Genomic DNA, 17,816 nt, shown 5'->3' with positions numbered 1-17,816 from the left:
CCTTCGCCTTCCATACACACAGTGCGCAAACCCTGCCCTCCAAGAGCAGCCGTCGTAAGGAAGCCGGGAAGACGCCCACGGTGGGAGATGTGGGAAGGCGCTAGCGTTTTGCGCCGGCTCACTGTGGTCAGGCCTTTGTTCTGCCTGTCACATAAGGAAACAGTCCTTATTTCTAGATTCGGAATTAACTCGCAGCTCCTGAGTGCGGATGCCGTCGGGCACTCTCAGGTGCGGCCGCGTACAGCATCTCGTTTTCGGTCTCCCAGAACAAGTAAGTGCCTTTGTCTCTATTGCTCACCTGTAGAATCTGAGAAGGGAGTTGACCAGGCTCCCACTAGTGATTTTGAACCTCTGAGTGCAGTGCTCAGTTCCTTATTTCATGTTGCTGTCAGGTCAAGAAGGCTTCAATATTCCCACACCAGGGAATTTTTTTCTATCAACTATATATAGGAACTTGACAATGTCTAAGCAGACATCAAAGAACGAACTAAAGTTACGGAGCTATGCCACTAATTTGCATCTTGATTTTCCTAACCAGAAGTCAGAATTGTCCGGTTGGTTCATTTTCCACCTGTCGTGTACCTCAGGCTTGACTGCACGTACAGAATTCTTTGATAGGCTTTCATAACACAAAATGGCACCAAAAAACTATGCTAGGGCAAAAACAATTAGCTTCACCTGTGATCTTTTCTTCTTTGTTTTTTAAATGTATTTCTTACTGAGGTAACGTTGGCTTCTAGATAAATTTCAGGTGTGTCACATTATACAGATTAACCTCTAAGCACTGCGTCATGCTCAGCACCAAACCCCTAGATTTCACAACCGTACCCCGAGCCCCTTCCCCCTCTCCCCCTCCCCCCACGCCCCTTCCCCTCCACTACCCACCATCTGTTGTTTGCCTCGGTACCTTTGTTTTCCTTTGGTTTTGTTTGTTCACTTGTTTCATTTTTATTTTTCTGTATGTTTTTATATTCCATGTCTGAGTGAAATCATACAGTATTTCTCATTTTCCATGTGACCTATTTTACCTAGCCTAATGCCTCCAAGGTCCACCCATGTTGTCAAGAATGGCAGGATTTCCCCTTTTCTTTTTTATGACCGCATACTATTCCATGATAGATGCACACACACACACATCATCTTCTTTATCCATTCACCCATCAGTGGACACTTAGGTTGTTTCCAAATTATGGCTGTTGCAACAAACAGAGAGGTAGAGATATCTTTTTGAGGGGATGTTTTTGTCTTCTTCAGATAAATACCCAGAAGAGGGGTTGCTGAATCATACAGTGGTTCTATTCTTTTTTAAAAGTTTTTATTTATTTTTAGAGAGGGGGAAGGGTGGGAGAGTAGCGAAGGCAAGAAACATCAATATGAGAGAGAAACATTGTTTAGTTGCCTTTTGTATGCCCCCAGACCAGGCACCCAACCTGCAGCCCAGGCAGGCTCCCTGCCTGGGGACGCAACAGGCAGCCTTCCACTCTGCAGAATGATGCCCAACCAGCTCAGCCATACTGGTCAGGGCTGGTGGTTCTTAATTTTTTGAGGACTCCCCATCCTGTTTTCCACAGTGTAACTTCTGATCATGATCAAACCAGAACCAGCAGCCTACCAGGCCCCACCACCAGGAACCCCAAATCAGGTGTTCCGGGGTAAGACCAGGTGAGTCTGCCGTGCAGTCAGTGCTGGACTTTGGCTGCAACGGGCCTGCATCAGTCCCAGGAAGAGCCGGGAGGCAGACACTCAGGCTCCAGGGGGCCACTGCTCAGGACCCTCTGCAGCACCGTTCCGGTGAGGGCTGGGCATCGGAGGGCAAGCCTTTCTCTGGCACACTCTTCAGACGCACAGGGACAGAAATTCAGAACCATTCTAATATTGTGGGATCTAGACTCATTTTCAGGCTTTCCTCTCTGCTTTTTATTTTGGCATCATTAACAGTTTTTTCAGTAGGGCGTTACTGCCCATTCAGCATCCTCCAGGCGTTGGAGAAACGTTGGTCCTGAGGAGGCGCGTGGCTTCCCCGCAGTTGCACTGGCTCCCCCTGTGCTGGAGTGCTCGTTTGGGCTGAGAGTCGGATACGATCAATAAAACCTTCACCTTGTCTGATTTTACCTCCTGTTTCCAGGTGTGATTAGCTGCTCTGTCTCAGGAATTCTAGTATGACTATATATAGCTCTCGCTGCCTAATGATCATTTTAATATCTTATTTGGACTCATTTCCAAAATGATTGAGATTTTTGGAATGAGCCAAATCTGATTTTCTGTCCCAGCTCCTATAATTCTTTAAGATTGTGTTATTTCCTTGATGCCTACTGTATAGGGTTATTGTGTGACTTAAAAGATAATATTTGTAAATGGCTTAGAGTGTCTATTACATAATGAGCTCTCAGCAAATGCAGTATCGTTATTATCCTAAATATAATAATACTCTTTTCTTTTTAACTATGATCTCCTAAGAAATAGGAACATTCTACATTCATTATTCTTTTCTTAGCAACGGATACAGTTTGGCACACACGGTGAAGGTTTAGATAAGTGAGTCACTTTCAGAATTAGGTGATTTTTTATTTTTTATTTTTTTGAAGGGGGATTTAGAGCATGAGGAATCCCTTTGATCGGGGGAACCAAATCCCCAAATGGAAGCGAGGCTTCATGGGATTATCTTGTACCGTTCAGCATCTTCCGTAGGACTTTCTAAGGGTGACATCCCATCTGCGTTTTCATGCGTGATAAATTCTAAATGGAGACAAGCTAGACAGCCACGCTCACACCTGGTGTCCTTGACAACCCTTCACCTAAATAGGAAGGGTCTGTTACGGGTGGGGTAGGGAATGTGAATAAGTCCACAGTCCAACTCAGCCGCAACAAGGTGTCAACATTAAAATATTGGCAATGGCGGTGAAGGTCTCTGGTTAATGTTTGTTAGATATGTTTGTAAGAGCTGAGCAGAGACATCATCCTTTGGGGGGGTGACCAGTAAAGAGGGTCACTCTGGCTTTTAGCCAGGAGAAATTCCATCACAGACAAGGCTTTCCTTTGAGTCTCTTTACTGAACCAGCAGAGTTTTCGCCTTCCTTGTTTTGTGAAAGGAAACAGTCTTTTAACCAACCAGAAGTGAATTAAGTGGCACCTCCCGTTCGGCCTCCTCAACCCTCCTCATCTGCCTCGGGTTGCCCTCCCGTGTATTTAGAATCGCTGAAGTGACCTTTGGGGTGATCTCCGAAACTGGGAACAGGAAAGTCACAGGCAAGCACTTCACCTCCGAAAGATTGCGAAGCCCTCTGGAAATGAAGAGCACCTCCTTCATGCAGAGCAGCGTGGGGCCTCTTTAATTGCAGCTTCCTAGGATGCCCTTTAGCTGGTTCCCTGCGAAGCACTTGGGGAGAGTGTGGGCAAAGCGCTCACCAAGTCTCCGCATACCTGGAGACCATGTCATGTTTTCTGATTAAATTCAGGAAGAACTACTAGATTCAGCAGATGCTAATAACTGAGTTCTGGTTTTTTGATTTATTTGTGTGTTTTTTGCACACTTCTCTGTTCTGTGGCTGGTTTGGTCTTGTATAATCCTGCAGAGCAAAGTTTCTCAACCTTTTAAAAAAGTTAGTATCACCTTATCCCCAGGAGCCTTTTTAGGTATATCTTTTTCTAATTGTACTCTCTAATTTGCATCCACCATGAGAATTTAATAACAAATCATAGTAATATCCAAAACATTTTTGCCCCACAAGAAACAATTGTTGCTCCATTAAGAATGCATGCTGAAGAGTTAAAGTGATAGAGAAATAAGAGCTTTATATTATTTTTTTCTTTCATTTACTAACAAAATGATTATGTCCTTTGGCACTGTGGGCAGCAGTTGAGTGTGTGCATGGGTGTGCACGCATCTGTGTCACTGCTGGTTAAGCGGGGTTCCCCTAACTCCAAGTCCTGTGTCTGTGTAAGTCACATCCTCGCCCTTCAGTCCCCTGCGATATCTTTCAGTGCACACCTGCGAAGACCGCAGATAAGTAACGTTTCTGACAAACGTTGACAGAACGTTGTACCATCTAACTTAGAACTAGAGCAATATCACCAGAGCCACCTGGATGACTTTTTCATCCCATCACCCTGCCACAACCAGTCCCCATCAAGATAAACCACTATCGTGGTTGCTGTAATAATGCCTTTTGACATCACCTGTCTGTATGTCTCCCCAAACTGCCCTATTATAGTTCCCTCAAAGCAGCCATCTGGTGTTTGGATGAACGATAAATAAAGGAGGCAGCTTCACCGGTACATCCCCATCACAAGGAATGGTTCTCGGTCAGCATTGCCTCTGCACCTGCATTATTTTGCTTCGTCAACACAGTTCGCCGAGTGCCTTCTGTGTGTCAGACGCTGTTCTGAGTGTACAGACATAAATGCATACTGCACTCTGTAATATGAAGCCTTGCAGCTTCTAAAAATATTAAGGTCAGGCGACACGGGAGTTAATGCAATTTTCTCCCCGGTGCATTGAAAAATCTATTAGTTAAGAAGGCAGCTATATTTCAGGAAATTAAACCACTGTCACAGTCCAGGTCACAAATCAGAGCTCCCAGTGCTTTGAAATGCCTCGTTTCGTAACATCAAGTACTGAGGGGTGCTCAGGCAAGTCCGTAAGTGCTCCGGTGACCCACCCCCCGAGCTTCGCCAGGCTGCGTAGAGGATGCTTCTTGCCAGTCATGAGAGAGGAAGGGCTTTTGTTGCTACTGATAGGAGGAGGAACATGTTTACGGATCTGTGACCACGTTCCTCTTGATTCACTCTACCTTTGCCGTTGTTTTAGAATCAATTTTCTTTGTGGAAGATGGTTTCTTAGTGGATTTCTGAATAACGAGCATTTCAGGTGGAAGACAGCTGACTTATTGTAGGCAAGGGTTGTGAGTTCCGAACGAATTGATTGCTGCCCAGTGTAGATTGCTGTCACCTGTGAAGACCAGCGGCGGGCCGGGGGCAGGGGGCGGGGGAGCCTCCTGCAAGGTTCCCTTCCAGGTTTCCACTGTGGGGAGGTGGACGGTGAGATCCAGGGTGAGGCGAAAGTGGGTTTACAGTTGTTCATGTGGAAAATAGTACAATCAATCAATAATGCAAGAATAAAGTCTGGTTTTGCGTAAACCTACTTTTGCTGGATGTAACTCCGCACCCAGCTGATGCTGGTTCCATAGAATTTCACAGTCCCTGAGCTAGAGTGGCATTTACTGAAATGGGATTTCTGAGTTTACAAAGAAGGATGGCCAGGAAAACCCTCGTGGCCCCACTGTCATGAGTCAGCCGTGAAGTGTAGGGTTAGCTGAAGAGCTCCTGGTCGTCTGTCAGCACTGTCTTTCGTTAATCGTCACGGAAGGTCTCTCTCCCCATGTACCCAGCCGTGTCAAGTTCAGGTGGGCCCCTTAAGTTTGGGCCTCTCTTCTTTCTTGTTTCTGAACGGACAGCTGGTTGACGATCTAGTATAAATGATTCAGTCACCAAGCCCTTGAGAAAGCTCAGTGCTTCCTGCATCTCCTACCTTGGTGTTTCTTAGTGCGTGTTCTGGGGATGGCTACCTTGGGATTGTGCGGGGTGCCCATTAACAATATGGGTTTCTGGGCCCGGCCGCAGACCGGATGCGTCCTCACCTCTGGGGGTGTGGCCCTGGGACTCTTCATTTTTGTCAGCATCCGCCGAGGTTCTGGTGCCTCTCAGCTGCCTCCTGTTAATCTTTTCCTTCACGGGTCACTAGAACATATTCCAGAAGTGAGAGTGTGTCTCTTTGCTAATGAAAACCTTTTCGTTTCTCCCCGCCGTCTCCATTGCCCACTGCTCTGTAGCATGGCACGCCGCGGTCTCTGACACCTGACCCTTTCCCGCCTTTCCGCGTCCTCACCACCACTGCCAACTCCGAGCTCCACCTAAGTGTATCAGACTGAAGTTATTTTGCACACGCGCACACGCACGGTTGCTTGTTTATATCCCTGTGTCTTAAATGGTGCTACCAGTGCCTCTCCTTTCCTCCTTTTCTCCTAATATTTGAGAAACTCGGTGTCCAGTACCAAATGTCATGCTCATGTCCTGCAGACATCTCAAAGGGATTGCTCTCCCTCCCCTCCTAACGTTCCCTTCAGTCGACATTCTTGGACCTGATTATAATCCAGGCCACATCATATAATTACTGATGTGGCAGCCCGATATTCCTCCCTTGCCGGCGTTCACACTTGTGTCTAGCTCCTTCCCATGCTGCCTGGGGCTGGCCTCTGTAACCAATAAGATGTTGAAGAAATGACACCATGTGCCTTGTGAGGCCACGTCCTAAAGGACGCCCCAGCTTCTCCCTCACTCCCTGTCATCCCCTCACTCCGAGAGAAGGCGGCTGCTGGGTTGATAAGACGTTTAAGTAGCCCCGCGGGGTGGCCCGTGGGACAAGGACCTGAGGCTCCTTAACAGTGAGCACCAACTGCCAGGCATGTGGGACCCCACGCACCCTAGGGTCTCGGTGGAAGGCTTGACTGAAACCTCTGGAGAAATCCCAAGCCAGAAGCACCCAGCGAATGTGCACCCCAATTCTTGACCCGGGAACTGTGTGAAATAATAATAAATTACTTTTGCCACTTTCAGCTGCTGCAGTTTGAGGTAACTGGAGGTAATGCAGCAAAGGATGATGACTACCCACTACATGGCGGTCCCCTCGAGAACATGGGCCGTGTCTCACTCATCACGGACTCGGGTTCCCCACCCCTCCTCGGCACCTGACCCACATCCGGCGTTCTTTGTAAATGTTTATTTAAGTGATCTCAACTGAGCTAAACAGGAGGGGTTTTTTTGCTGGCAAGGGTAAATACAATTCAGATGCTGTTAGCTAATAGATATGAGTCCCATTTATTGTGTTGCATTAAACACCATTAGCAGTAACATTAACAATTAACGACAGTGGCCAATACATACAGCACCAGGATTCTCACAGTCCTGTGCAGCGTGTGCTCTATGGACGCCTATTTTACAGACAAGAAGACTAAGGCACAGAGAGGTTTAGTTACGGTACGTGCCCGAAGCAGCGCAGGCCAATGCGCAATGGAGCCAGGATGCAAACCCAGGCAGACTCCCGAGTGTTTGCTGTTAACTGGTTTAAAAGCTGCTGCTGAGCCCTTGGCTCGCGTCCGTGCACTGTGCTGGGTGCCTTCGTTCTCCCGCCTCCTTTCGTGTTTTTCCAAACCTCGTGCAATGGGTTATTTTACTTTCTCCACTTTATGGGCGAGGAGACTGAGGCTCAGAGAGATGAACTTGCCCTTACAGAGGTGGGGGGGTCAGGGTTTGGAGTCAGCCAGTTGGACTCCGAGGCTGGTGCCCCTTCCATGACCCCCTCTCCTGGCTGTTTCCAGAGTCCCCGCCCCCACCCAGAGCTGCCTCACCCTCCATTGCTCATCAAGAATGTTCTGAACGCACAGGTGGGTTGTCGAGACAGCCACCCAGAAACAGCATGAAAGGCAAATGACCTTTCAGAGGAACCATAATTCCTTACTCTTACCAAACTCAAAACCCTGAATCATCTGGGCCTTGGCAGTGTGGACTGCTGTTCCCTGGGAGGAGAGAAGTGGTCTATACGGAGGCCCACTGGGCGTCCGCCCAGCTGGGCGATCCTCCTGGCAATTTCAGTGAAGTGTTCTAAGCTCCCATTTTGCAGATGGGAAAACTAAGCCCCGTAGAGGTTCAATAAGTTGACTGAGGTCACACAGCTCATTCACAGTGGAACGGGTACCAAGGCCCTTTCAGACATGATGCAGCAGGATGAGTTCATTTTTTAATTTTTGAAAATATGTCAAGGTGGTTTGTCGTTCACGGGAAAATGTTGAAATGGATAAGAAATCTATTTTGAGCAATAAATATTTCCAGGATGACAGAGAAAAGCTTACAGACTACGAGTAAAAAATCTCCCCGGGAAGAGAAGGGACAGTGCCTGGTACTAGTAACCCTGCTTTACAGATGATAAAATGAAGGCCCAGAGAGACCCAGAAGCCAGGAACACCCACCTCCAAGGCATCGTACCTAATGGCCAGGCGGTACAACTTCCTGATAAGCCTAAATTTGGGTGGGACAGAGGCAGCGGGTGAGTTATGATTGGACGGTAACCCAGAGGATTTGAAAAGCCCATTCCAATAGGCCAGGGGCTATGGCAAGGGAGAAACATGTCACTTCAGGAGCAAACGTCTAGGGCTGAGGGCCTGAAAGTTGGGGTGAGGGGCCGGACTCATCTCCAAACTCCGTACCGCGATGACAACGCCTGACCTGTAGACGGGATGGGCGGTCTGAGTGCGACGGCCCATTGCGAGCTCTCCCCACAATGCCCGGCACCCAGTAAGCACTCAATAAACTCTAGATCATGTTGTCTATTGTTACCGGGGCATCCAACGTCTCCTGAAAATTAACATCTTCCAGTAGAAACAGACACTGTTACCTGATAAAACCAGCCTTTCCCCCAGTCTTGCCCTCATCTGTCAAAGGTCAGAAACCTGACCTCACCCTTGAGACACCACATCTTCAGCAGTCACCTGTGGGTCCGTGTCCTCTGGCCAACCGTGAGCCTCCATGCCCACGTCAGTCCCCCGGTCAGACTTTCCCGCTAGCTTTCCTGTGGACCGCCCAGCCTCAGCGAACCCTGGAACCACCTGCAGAACTTGACAGAACCTCCCAAGGAACTGCCAGCTCTGGCCAGGTGACTTTCCCCTTGAGAGCCTTCCCCAAGCCCCCCACTCAGAAACCCTTCGAACCCGGGGTGGCCTACACCCCTTTACGTCAGTGCATTAGGTGGTGGTCTTGAGCAGAATTGCCTGTTTGCTAATTAAATCGTAGAGCATGCTGCTTAGCCTAATTTTAACAGCCATCTCAAGGGTAAGAAGATGTCCGTGGATATAAGGCTAACTTGCAGTTTTATTACCATTTTAATCCCATGAACGCTTTGGTGTGTTTATAATGATGAAGGACATAACTAGGCTATTGCCCTGCCAGGGGCTGGCATCTCTGTGGGGTATTCAGGGCAAACTGCAAAGCGAGAAACTCTCCGGGTTAGGTTTCCTCACCCTCCCTCGGTGGGGTAGTTTTCTGGCCACTGACCCCGTCACTGAGTGTCCCTGACGGGATTGCAGCCTACCGTGGCGTGGCAGTGAGATCAATGCCAGTGTGGATTGTACCAAGAGACTGCCCCACAAGGCAGCGTAGGGGGCCCGTCTCACCCTCATTTCCTCCTAAGACCAGGGACATGCTGTCCCATTTGGAGATCATCTACCAGAGGAGGTCTTGCGTTTCCCAGCAGATCTCAGCTTGTCATTGGGTTAGTCTTGAGGTAGAAACATAGGAAAGGGGGATGGGCGGCTTATTTTGCCCAGCAAAGCTGCGTCCGCTCCCAACTTCCCCTGTGTTGTCAGAGGAACCATAATTCCTTACTCTTACCAAACTCAAAACCCTGAATCATCTGGGCCTTGGCAGTGTGGACTGCTGTTCCCTGGGAGGAGAGAAGTGGTCTATACAGAGGCCCACTGGGCGTCCGCCCAGCTGGGCGATCCTCCTGGCAATTTCGGTGAAGTGTTCTAAGCTCCCATTTTGCAGATGGGAAAACTAAGCCCCGTAGAGGTTCAATAAGTTGACTGAGGTCACACAGCTCATTCACAGTGGAACGGGTACCAAGGCCCAGGCTATGGAGCCCAACCAGCCATGCCTCTTCTGTTGCACCCCCCTGACCCTGGACTTGAGCAGTTAGTTGTGCATGCTTCTGTTCCTAGTAGCGGAAAAGGTCAGAGGTAGCATTTGAATGACCCAGGCCTGGCTAACCCTGCAGTCATGCACATTCATCAGACTTTTTTTTTTTGAATAATGGCTCGTTACCACAGTAAAAATGACATCATCCCTGCCTCAAGGAGTTCCAGCCAAGAGCCCGAGAGAGACACGGGAAATTAGACAAGCGTGGCAGCCTGCTCTGCAGGAGTGAGGGAGACAGCTTGGTCTGGAGCCCGCACGCAGCCTGGGGCAGCAGGGAGGTGGCCACCAGGGGGCGGTGCCTTCTAAATTGAGACATGAAGGAATCACAGGGTTTGGATAAAGGTAGGGGGCTGGGGAGGACATTTTATGCTACTTCCAAGAGAATGATCCATTTATAGTACATGTATCTGCTTCTTCATGGTCTTTTCTCCCATTGATTCCTTAGTTGGCTTTCCGCATACAAACTCATTTGAATGCTTCTCTTACCTCTAATTGTACGATCAAGTTGCCAACTTAACTGATTATATATTAAGTTGGCAACTTGGAGTGACATGCAGGCCTGGGCTCCTGCTGAGATTAATTTATTCCTGTAGTCCCACCGTTCTGCAGTGCATCGAGTGCCCCGAGTGCCTCACATGTGTGTTAAAAATAAATCCACAAGTCGGGCAATCTAATTAGATGGCTTAACCCGGTGCTCTGCTGTCCAGTCTTCTCCAAGCTCTCCTGCTTCGACGGAAACCAACCCGGATGAAGTTAATCAGAGCTCTGATGAAATAGCCTGGCTGCAGCGTGGCCCGATGATTGCCAAGCTTCGGTTCCGGCACAGTCTCAGGGGAGAGAAGAAGCCAAGCTGAGCTCCAAAGGCTGGGGCATCCAGGAGGGAGGGTTTATAAAGTCTGCTGGAGGGAAGTCCTCGCAGAGCCCCCAGGCCTCAGATGTGGCCGGTCAGGGAGCTACCTCCAAAGGAAGGAGAATGGGGTTGGAGAAAGAATGCAAACCTCCTCCCGACAGATTCCAACCATAGCTTTGCATCTCGCTTGCTGCAGATTATAGACAAATCACTCACCTTCTTGCGCCGTTCGTTCGTCTCTTCGTGTGTTGGTCCACCCATCCACCCCCCACCCACGCCACAGATGTGCATGTTGCATCTTTATGTGTGAGGCGTTGTGCTTTGATCTTGCTATGATTGGACCTATTTAGTGACCGTGCTGGTTGCGGTAGGTTAGCCTCACCCTCTCCCTTCTCCACCCTGCTTTGTGCCCCGAGAGGCTGGTGCATAAGGTTCAAATTTCTACACTCATTGAGTTTGTCCAGCGGGCGATCAATGTGTAGGAGGAAAGAGAGGCCAAGGTCTCTCCCCCTGTTCTGTCCTGTGGGATTGTCACAGGGAGCCCATGTCCCCCTGCCAAAGGTCACCGCTCCTGTCAGGTGGCTTATTCACATGGCTTTCTCTCTGGGTTCCAGCAGCTGCTGGCCTTGGCCCTTCAGGCCTTGGGTGGTAGCAGCCCCCCACTGCTCCGCTCTGTGGGTGCTGCTGCTCGGGCCTTGTTAGGCCCCTAAGTTCTGTGTGCATGTCAGTTCTTTATGGTTCTGTTTAGCCCAGGTTGTCCAGTTGGAGCGTCCTGCTCCTGCCCACACCCTGACGACACAGTGTGGGCAGCACTTAGAAGAAACTGCCTTTGATAAATGGCAGGCGCTCAGAAAGGCCAAGCAAACTGTCAACGTTGACACTGTGATTAAGTGACAAGGCCAGAACCCGACTCTAGGTGTGCCTGACTCCAGAACCCAAGGTTTCATGCTGTGCAGTCTTCCGGAGACCCGCCCCGCACCCCACCTTCAGCGGGAAGCGGTTTGACAGGCATGGCCGCCTGTGAAACCCGAAATGAGGAGGGGAAATTGGGCAGAAGTTAGGGGCTTACATTCACTGAGGGTCTTTCGTGTACGAAGCACTCAAGTTCTTTAATCTCCCTTAAACTCTACATCGACCGTGTGACAAAGGCAGCATCCCCACTTTGCAGGTGAAAAAACTGAGGCTTACAGAGATCAGCACCTTTTATGGGGATGGAGTCCAGACTTCAACTTTGCCTCTTCCTTCCCCCCTCCATGCTGCCCAGGTGCAAGGTGACAGGGGCCGCAGCCACTGCATTGAAGATTGTTTTTCTTGAGACTGATACATGATAATCACTTCAGTCCATCAGTTTATGGAGGTTTTTTCCTGGCCAAAATTACACTCATTTATGCAAAGGGCCATTGTGAAACTGAAAGTAAAGAGTAACTAAAGTGATGTTTTCAAATAAACTGAAGGTGAGAGCGTCATATGGAGTAGGTTTGAGACGTGTTGTCACAGGGGCCCTTTCTCAGAGCTCTCCTAAATCAGCTTCTGTGTCCCCACCCTCGCCCGGGCTTGGTGTGCCTAAAAAAGACTGCCATGCTTACTTTGTCTTTACAGCAGTTTTAGTTGTCCCTTTTAAAAAGTTGAAAAATAAAAGGTTCGTTAAATCCAGAAAGTATCCAGCCATGTATGAAAACTACAGGCACTCCTTGAAGCAGATACCAGGAACATTGTACACAGGACAATGATATCTCAGTCCTCTTCAAAGTAGGCACCTTGGGACCTCACACAGTTCTCCCAATCGCCATCAGCTGCCCTGTCGTATTTTCCTGAATCTCATTCATGGTCTGAAATCTCTTTTCTTTCAAAGGGGATTTTAGTTTTGGGAAAAGCCAGAAGTTGCAGGGCACCAAATCTGGGCTATAGGGTGGTTGGGTCACCTGGGAGATTTGATATTTCACCAAAAAAATCTACAGCAGACGAGATGCATGAGTGAGCGCATTGTCATGATGAAGCTGCCAATCACCAATTGCCCATAGCGCAGCCTTCTGAATCATCTCAATAGTCTCCACGGAGGAATGTTCAAGCTTAAAATTTGATGCTGATTCATTGTTCTACTCACTCAGTCCTTTTGAATGTGATGGCCACACAGCACACCTGCTCACTTAACAGTGTCAGCACCCCCACTGACTAGTGCAGTGAAGTCATTGTCCACACATGCGCATTCCAGTCCACTCTCCTTGGCTGCCAGGTTGCATGATGTTGTGCAAAGCATTCTCATTACATTAACAATGGCCGGACTTTTCTGGACAGATCTCATATGTACATTATCTATCCATCTATCTACCTATCACACGTCATGCCAAAACAATCACCATGGGTAATTTGATGTCATGCTGTATTTTTTTTCCCTGAGTAAATTCGTGTGGCTCTGTTCTCATGTTGTTTGGTTATAGAGGTTATTAAGCAGAAGTCATTTCAAAACTTGCTTTTTTTTCTTTTAATACCACATGCAAATTACCTTTTAATACACCTTAATCTACACTGTGGATTGTGCATTATGCTATCAGTTTCTTGCTTTTAAGTTTGATGCCAATGTTTTAGAATAAGTGTCCTCACAATGGAATTATAAGGGCAGAAGGGATGGGTATTTTGTGGACTCTTGGTAAGGTGGCCACATTTTGTCTTGAAGAGCTGTGTGACCAGTGTTAACCTCACCGAAATCAGAAGCGTGCGTGGCTTCCACGCAGACTCCTCGTGGCAGCAAGGGTACCTCCCCCCAGAGTGACCTTCATGCATCCGTTGTACCATGGAAAGCTGTCATCACACTAGCGTTATGCGTTATTTCTAGCCTTGACTTGGGGTACCAGGTGGTACCAAGATGTGACTTGCTTTCAGCTCTCCCCACCTGTCGGACATTGGTTGTTACAGCAGGTGCACATTCAGGGGTGGCCCTCCTTGGGCTTATGGGGCACAGGTATGTGAGAGTTGCGTGGGTGTCTTGTTACCCAGTAAAGAGTGTTACGTGGATAATGACCAGCTTCCCCTCTTGTGTGTGTGTGAGAACCAGGAGAAGGCAATAAACTGATTAGTTTAATCGCCACTTTAAAAAAATAGATGAGCCAGGCGTACTGGCTTTAATAAAACTTTTAAGTCACAGGTGGCCAACACAAGGCCCACGGCCCGAATCCCACCCTTCACCTTGCTTCTACCCAGCGGCAGCACCGAGCTCTCACTAAACTGCTAAGGACTAGTTACATTTACACGACCCTAACGTTCCATTCGGCCCTTTGAAGGCAACCTCGAGGCTGATGTGGTCCCAGGTGAAAATGAGTTTGACACCCCTGCTTTAAGTAATAATCCTTAATGATCAAAAGATATGCCACTACCTAGGAGAAAATTTGGTACTGTTTGCAGAAAATATATGTAGTCTGATTCAATTTTTGTACTCCTATTTCTTACTTTTGTGCATATTCTTATATACTCCAGTGAGCCCATGTAATTTCTGTAATAACAAAAATATTATTTTGAAAACCCGAGCATAGTGTTTACATATAATAGTTATTCTACAAACATGGCTTTTCATCTCTCTTGATTCAGAAACGTGTTCTTTCCAAAAAAAGCTTCACATAGCAAACTGCAAATTACGTGAACAAATCTTTAAGAAAATTTTCGTTCATTTATTCAGCCAATTTTTATTGGGCATGTCTTCTGTACCAGGCACTATTGATGATGTTTATGCCAAAAATTAATGTGATGGTTTTTTTTTCTTTCTCCTCCTCCCTGCCTTCGCCGCCCTGTGTAGTCCGAGGTGTCCTGGATCCCCAACAAGCATTATTCTGGGATCTACGGGCTGATGAAGCTCGTCCTGACCAAGACCCTTCCCGCCAACCTGGAGAGGGTCATTGTGCTCGACACGGACATCACCTTCGCCACCGATATTGCAGAGCTGTGGGCCGTGTTCCACAAGTTCAAAGGTAAGGTAGCCCATTTTTTTCTGCTATCTTTGAAGGTGTCAGCATGCCAAGAGTAGTAACTGTCCTTTTAAAAAATGTGAGGCATGACCTCTTAATGAGGGCGTGCTGATGAAGTGGGTGAGGAATTCCAAGTGCAGCTGGGTATCAGTTCTTTTGGGCTCTGAAAAGCCTGAAACTGGAATTTGCGTTTCTGTAGTAAACAGAGAGGTAAGGCCTGTGTGTGTTCATAGAAAGAACCCAATTTGAGTTGCTCTGTCAGAGATAAATATCAAATGTGAATCTCTGTATGCAGATAATTGAGTGTTGATTTGCTTGTGTGGAGACACACATTTATTGCATTTCTCCTTTTATCAAATGATACTTTGATTGCAGAGAGAGCCTGTGAGGTGGTTGGAGATGAGTATTGATTATAGAGTGTTTGGAAAGGTTCTTACCGCTTTTGCTTTCATTCACGTCGTGGTTTCTTATTTTAAAGAGGTGTGTATGTTCGGCTTTACAAGAGGTTCCTTATAGTCTGGTGAGTTTCTTCTCAGCTGAAGAAACTCACTTTTTTCCTTTATTTTTTAGTTTCCTTTTTAATATCGCACCCTGGCTTCTGGGTTTAAAATTTCTCTTGCCTCCTCTATACCTCGTGTCCTGTGAAGGTGAGATACCACTTAGTGCTTTTAAGTGACATCATTTCCACAAATCATAGGCTCTTCCAGATGGTCTGTTTCTATGCTGGGGAAGGAGAACGAAGTCGTCGCCTGCTCTGGTGTCTGCCCGCTTCCTTCCTGGAGCCTCTGAGGTCCGGGCCAGTGGGAAACATTCCCTCAGCACGTCCAGCGGGAGACACCCCGACCCTCAGACCGTTTCCCTTGTCGAGATCAAAACCGACTTCCTTTACCCAAGTCAACATGGACCCTAATAACAGCCTCATTTAGCCCAAGTGCTGAAACTGAGTGTGCCTCCAGTCTCTTCGTCACGGAAGGCTTGGATCTGTCCATTTCACTGCTAAACCAAAGCCTGGGGTGCAGGGTTGTGCCGGGCTGAGAGCAGAACACACATGTGTTGTCTTTGGTTGTGTCTCTTTGCAAGTTCCCTGATCATTTCTGCTTGTTTTTCGGATCTAACCGAACTCACTGGGGGGCAGTTATTTTAATAATTAGGTTGTATTTTATTCATATATTTATGCCCATGTTCAGTATATAGTGATTTACTCAACAGGCACTTTTCGTGTCCCTGCTAGGTGTCAGGCAGTGTGCTGACGCAATGAAGGGGACTGAGAATGACCACCTCTCCTGAAGGGGGTCAGAGCAGGCATCTGGGGGGGCCTCATGGAGGAGGTGGCCGGCATTGTGCTCTGTGCTGCCAGATAGGATTTAGTGATCGTGTGCAGTGGATGCCTGCATTTCCCTTTGGGAAGAAAGGACGTATTTCCCCAGTGCTGGGAGCGCTGCCTGCAGATGGCCCGCAGCTATGGGCCTTGTTCAGGGCTGGCCTCAGGCGAGAAGAGTCACCTTGCCCCCTCCTGGGCTGCCCCACATGGCACAGCGACTGGAGAATGGAAAGTTTTTCACCATCAGCTGCAGTGTTCCCTTGAGACTGTCTTGCGGCCAGGTTCCTCCCTCTGCCCTGCCCCGCCTTTGCCCCTTAGCTCTCACTCACAGGTGCTGATCCCACCTGCGCCCCCTGCACGCCCTCGTGCATGCCGACTCCCACGCCAGTCGGCTCCCCGGGCGATTCCACCTGCAGCCTGCATTTACGGCCACACGTCTCCCTTGGATAATAAGCGAACGTAGTAAAATCACTGGAACGAGTGGTATCATTTTACTAATTACAGCTAGGAAAGCTATAGTTTTTCCTGGCCCAGCTAGGACCTGCCGTGGAGCAAGTGGGGTTCTGCCGCCAATAACAACACTCGTGGAATTGTGGTGTTGAGTCCCGGTATCATCTGTGGAGAGGGAGGCTGCCCCAGGGATTTGGATTTGGTGGGCTCTGTGATTCAAGGTCATTCCTGGAGCAGAGCAGAGTGTGTGGGCCAAGGTCAAGACAGAGATGGGGCTGCGTTGTATTGGTTCATTCGTTCACAGATTGATTTCTAGCATTTGTCAGGCCCCCACTGTGCAGAGGAATGTATTTGACAGTGCTGTTACCTGGAACTGTCGGACACGTGGCCCCCGCCTTCCAGGAGCTCGAAGACGAGGCAGACTGCACTGCATTTTTATCTCCTGGCAGCCACGGAGGATAAAAACATCTGACGTTTTTCCAGGCTCACCCTAGCTTTTCCAGGAAAATAGGGAGGCTAAAAAGAAAATAAATAAGCTCTTTTCTTCTCCATATGGCACTCTTTCGAACAGGTTTGTGGGGGGTTTCACTTTTGTTTTTCTAAACTGGACCAATTAGAAGCCAGGTCATGGAACTGAAAGAAAGGCCCTTCAGACAGACCCGTACACGGAGAACATTCTGATCCATCTCATGAAGGCAATTGCTGTTGACATCTTTCACTGTAAACATTTTGAGTGACACTGATGCAATTAGGCCTTGTTAATTTAGCTCTGTTGCAGAACAGCTTGTTACCTGGGGCTGGAGTGCTCCTTAGGCTCACATCCCGTACACCCTTGACTCCTCAGCGGTGCCACGAAATCTCCGTCGCCTGTATTCACTGTACGGAGCACCCTGTGAGAAGCCTTTCTGTGGGACCCACTCCCAGCCTCTACCACGCACAGCTTTGAGGGTGCCCCTGGGGGACGTCCACATACTCCCCAACCCTTGACTTCCACTAAGTGGAGAGCGCCCCCTCCCCTCGTCGGCCGCCTGCATCCTTACTGAGCCTGCTCCAGCTGGTGGAGGTGTTTTCAGAGCCACTGATTCTTAGCAGAAAGGCCCCGACATGCCGCTGATGGCTGGAATTAGGAGTTGCCTGTTCAATCATGTTGACTGAGCTCACTAGGTGCCACATCGTTTTCTGACTATTGGGAATGTTGCAAGAATAAAACAAGCCCGATTCCTCCCCCACGGGAGTGCACATGTGAGTTGGGGAGATACACAGCAAACAAATGAGTGAGATATACAGTACAGTAGACAGTGATCGGTGCCCCGGAGGGAATCAGAGAAAGGAGATGGGGGATGCCTGTGTGCACGCATGTGCGCACGCGCGTGTGTTTTAATATTCAGATACGGTGGTAGTGGGAGGTCTCACAAGAGCAGTGGTGTTTAAGCAAAAACCTGAAGGAGGTAAGAGAGCAAGTATAGAAAGCAAGCATGCCAGGGGCCAGCAGAGT

General features: G+C 48.5%; 1 protein-coding gene across 1 annotated transcript in view; it reads left to right on the top strand.

Moving 5' to 3' along the window:
- The window catches only part of LARGE1 (LARGE xylosyl- and glucuronyltransferase 1), a 448,405-nt gene that overhangs the window by 245,402 nt on the left and 185,187 nt on the right, over nt 1-17,816 (top strand). Inside the window, exon 6 of the mRNA XM_037068553.1 lies at nt 14,382-14,553. Within this exon, the coding sequence (XP_036924448.1) occupies nt 14,382-14,553 (172 nt within the window). The remainder of the gene's footprint in view (nt 1-14,381; nt 14,554-17,816) is intronic.

The sequence above is a fragment of the Sturnira hondurensis genome, unplaced genomic scaffold, assembly GCF_014824575.4.
Source record: "Sturnira hondurensis isolate 20B ecotype Veracruz unplaced genomic scaffold, ASM1482457v3 Scaffold0017436, whole genome shotgun sequence".
Classification (NCBI taxonomy): Eukaryota; Metazoa; Chordata; class Mammalia; order Chiroptera; family Phyllostomidae; genus Sturnira; species Sturnira hondurensis.
The sequence above is the reverse complement of the archived record's forward strand: the minus strand, read 5'-3'. Positions and strand labels throughout refer to the sequence as shown.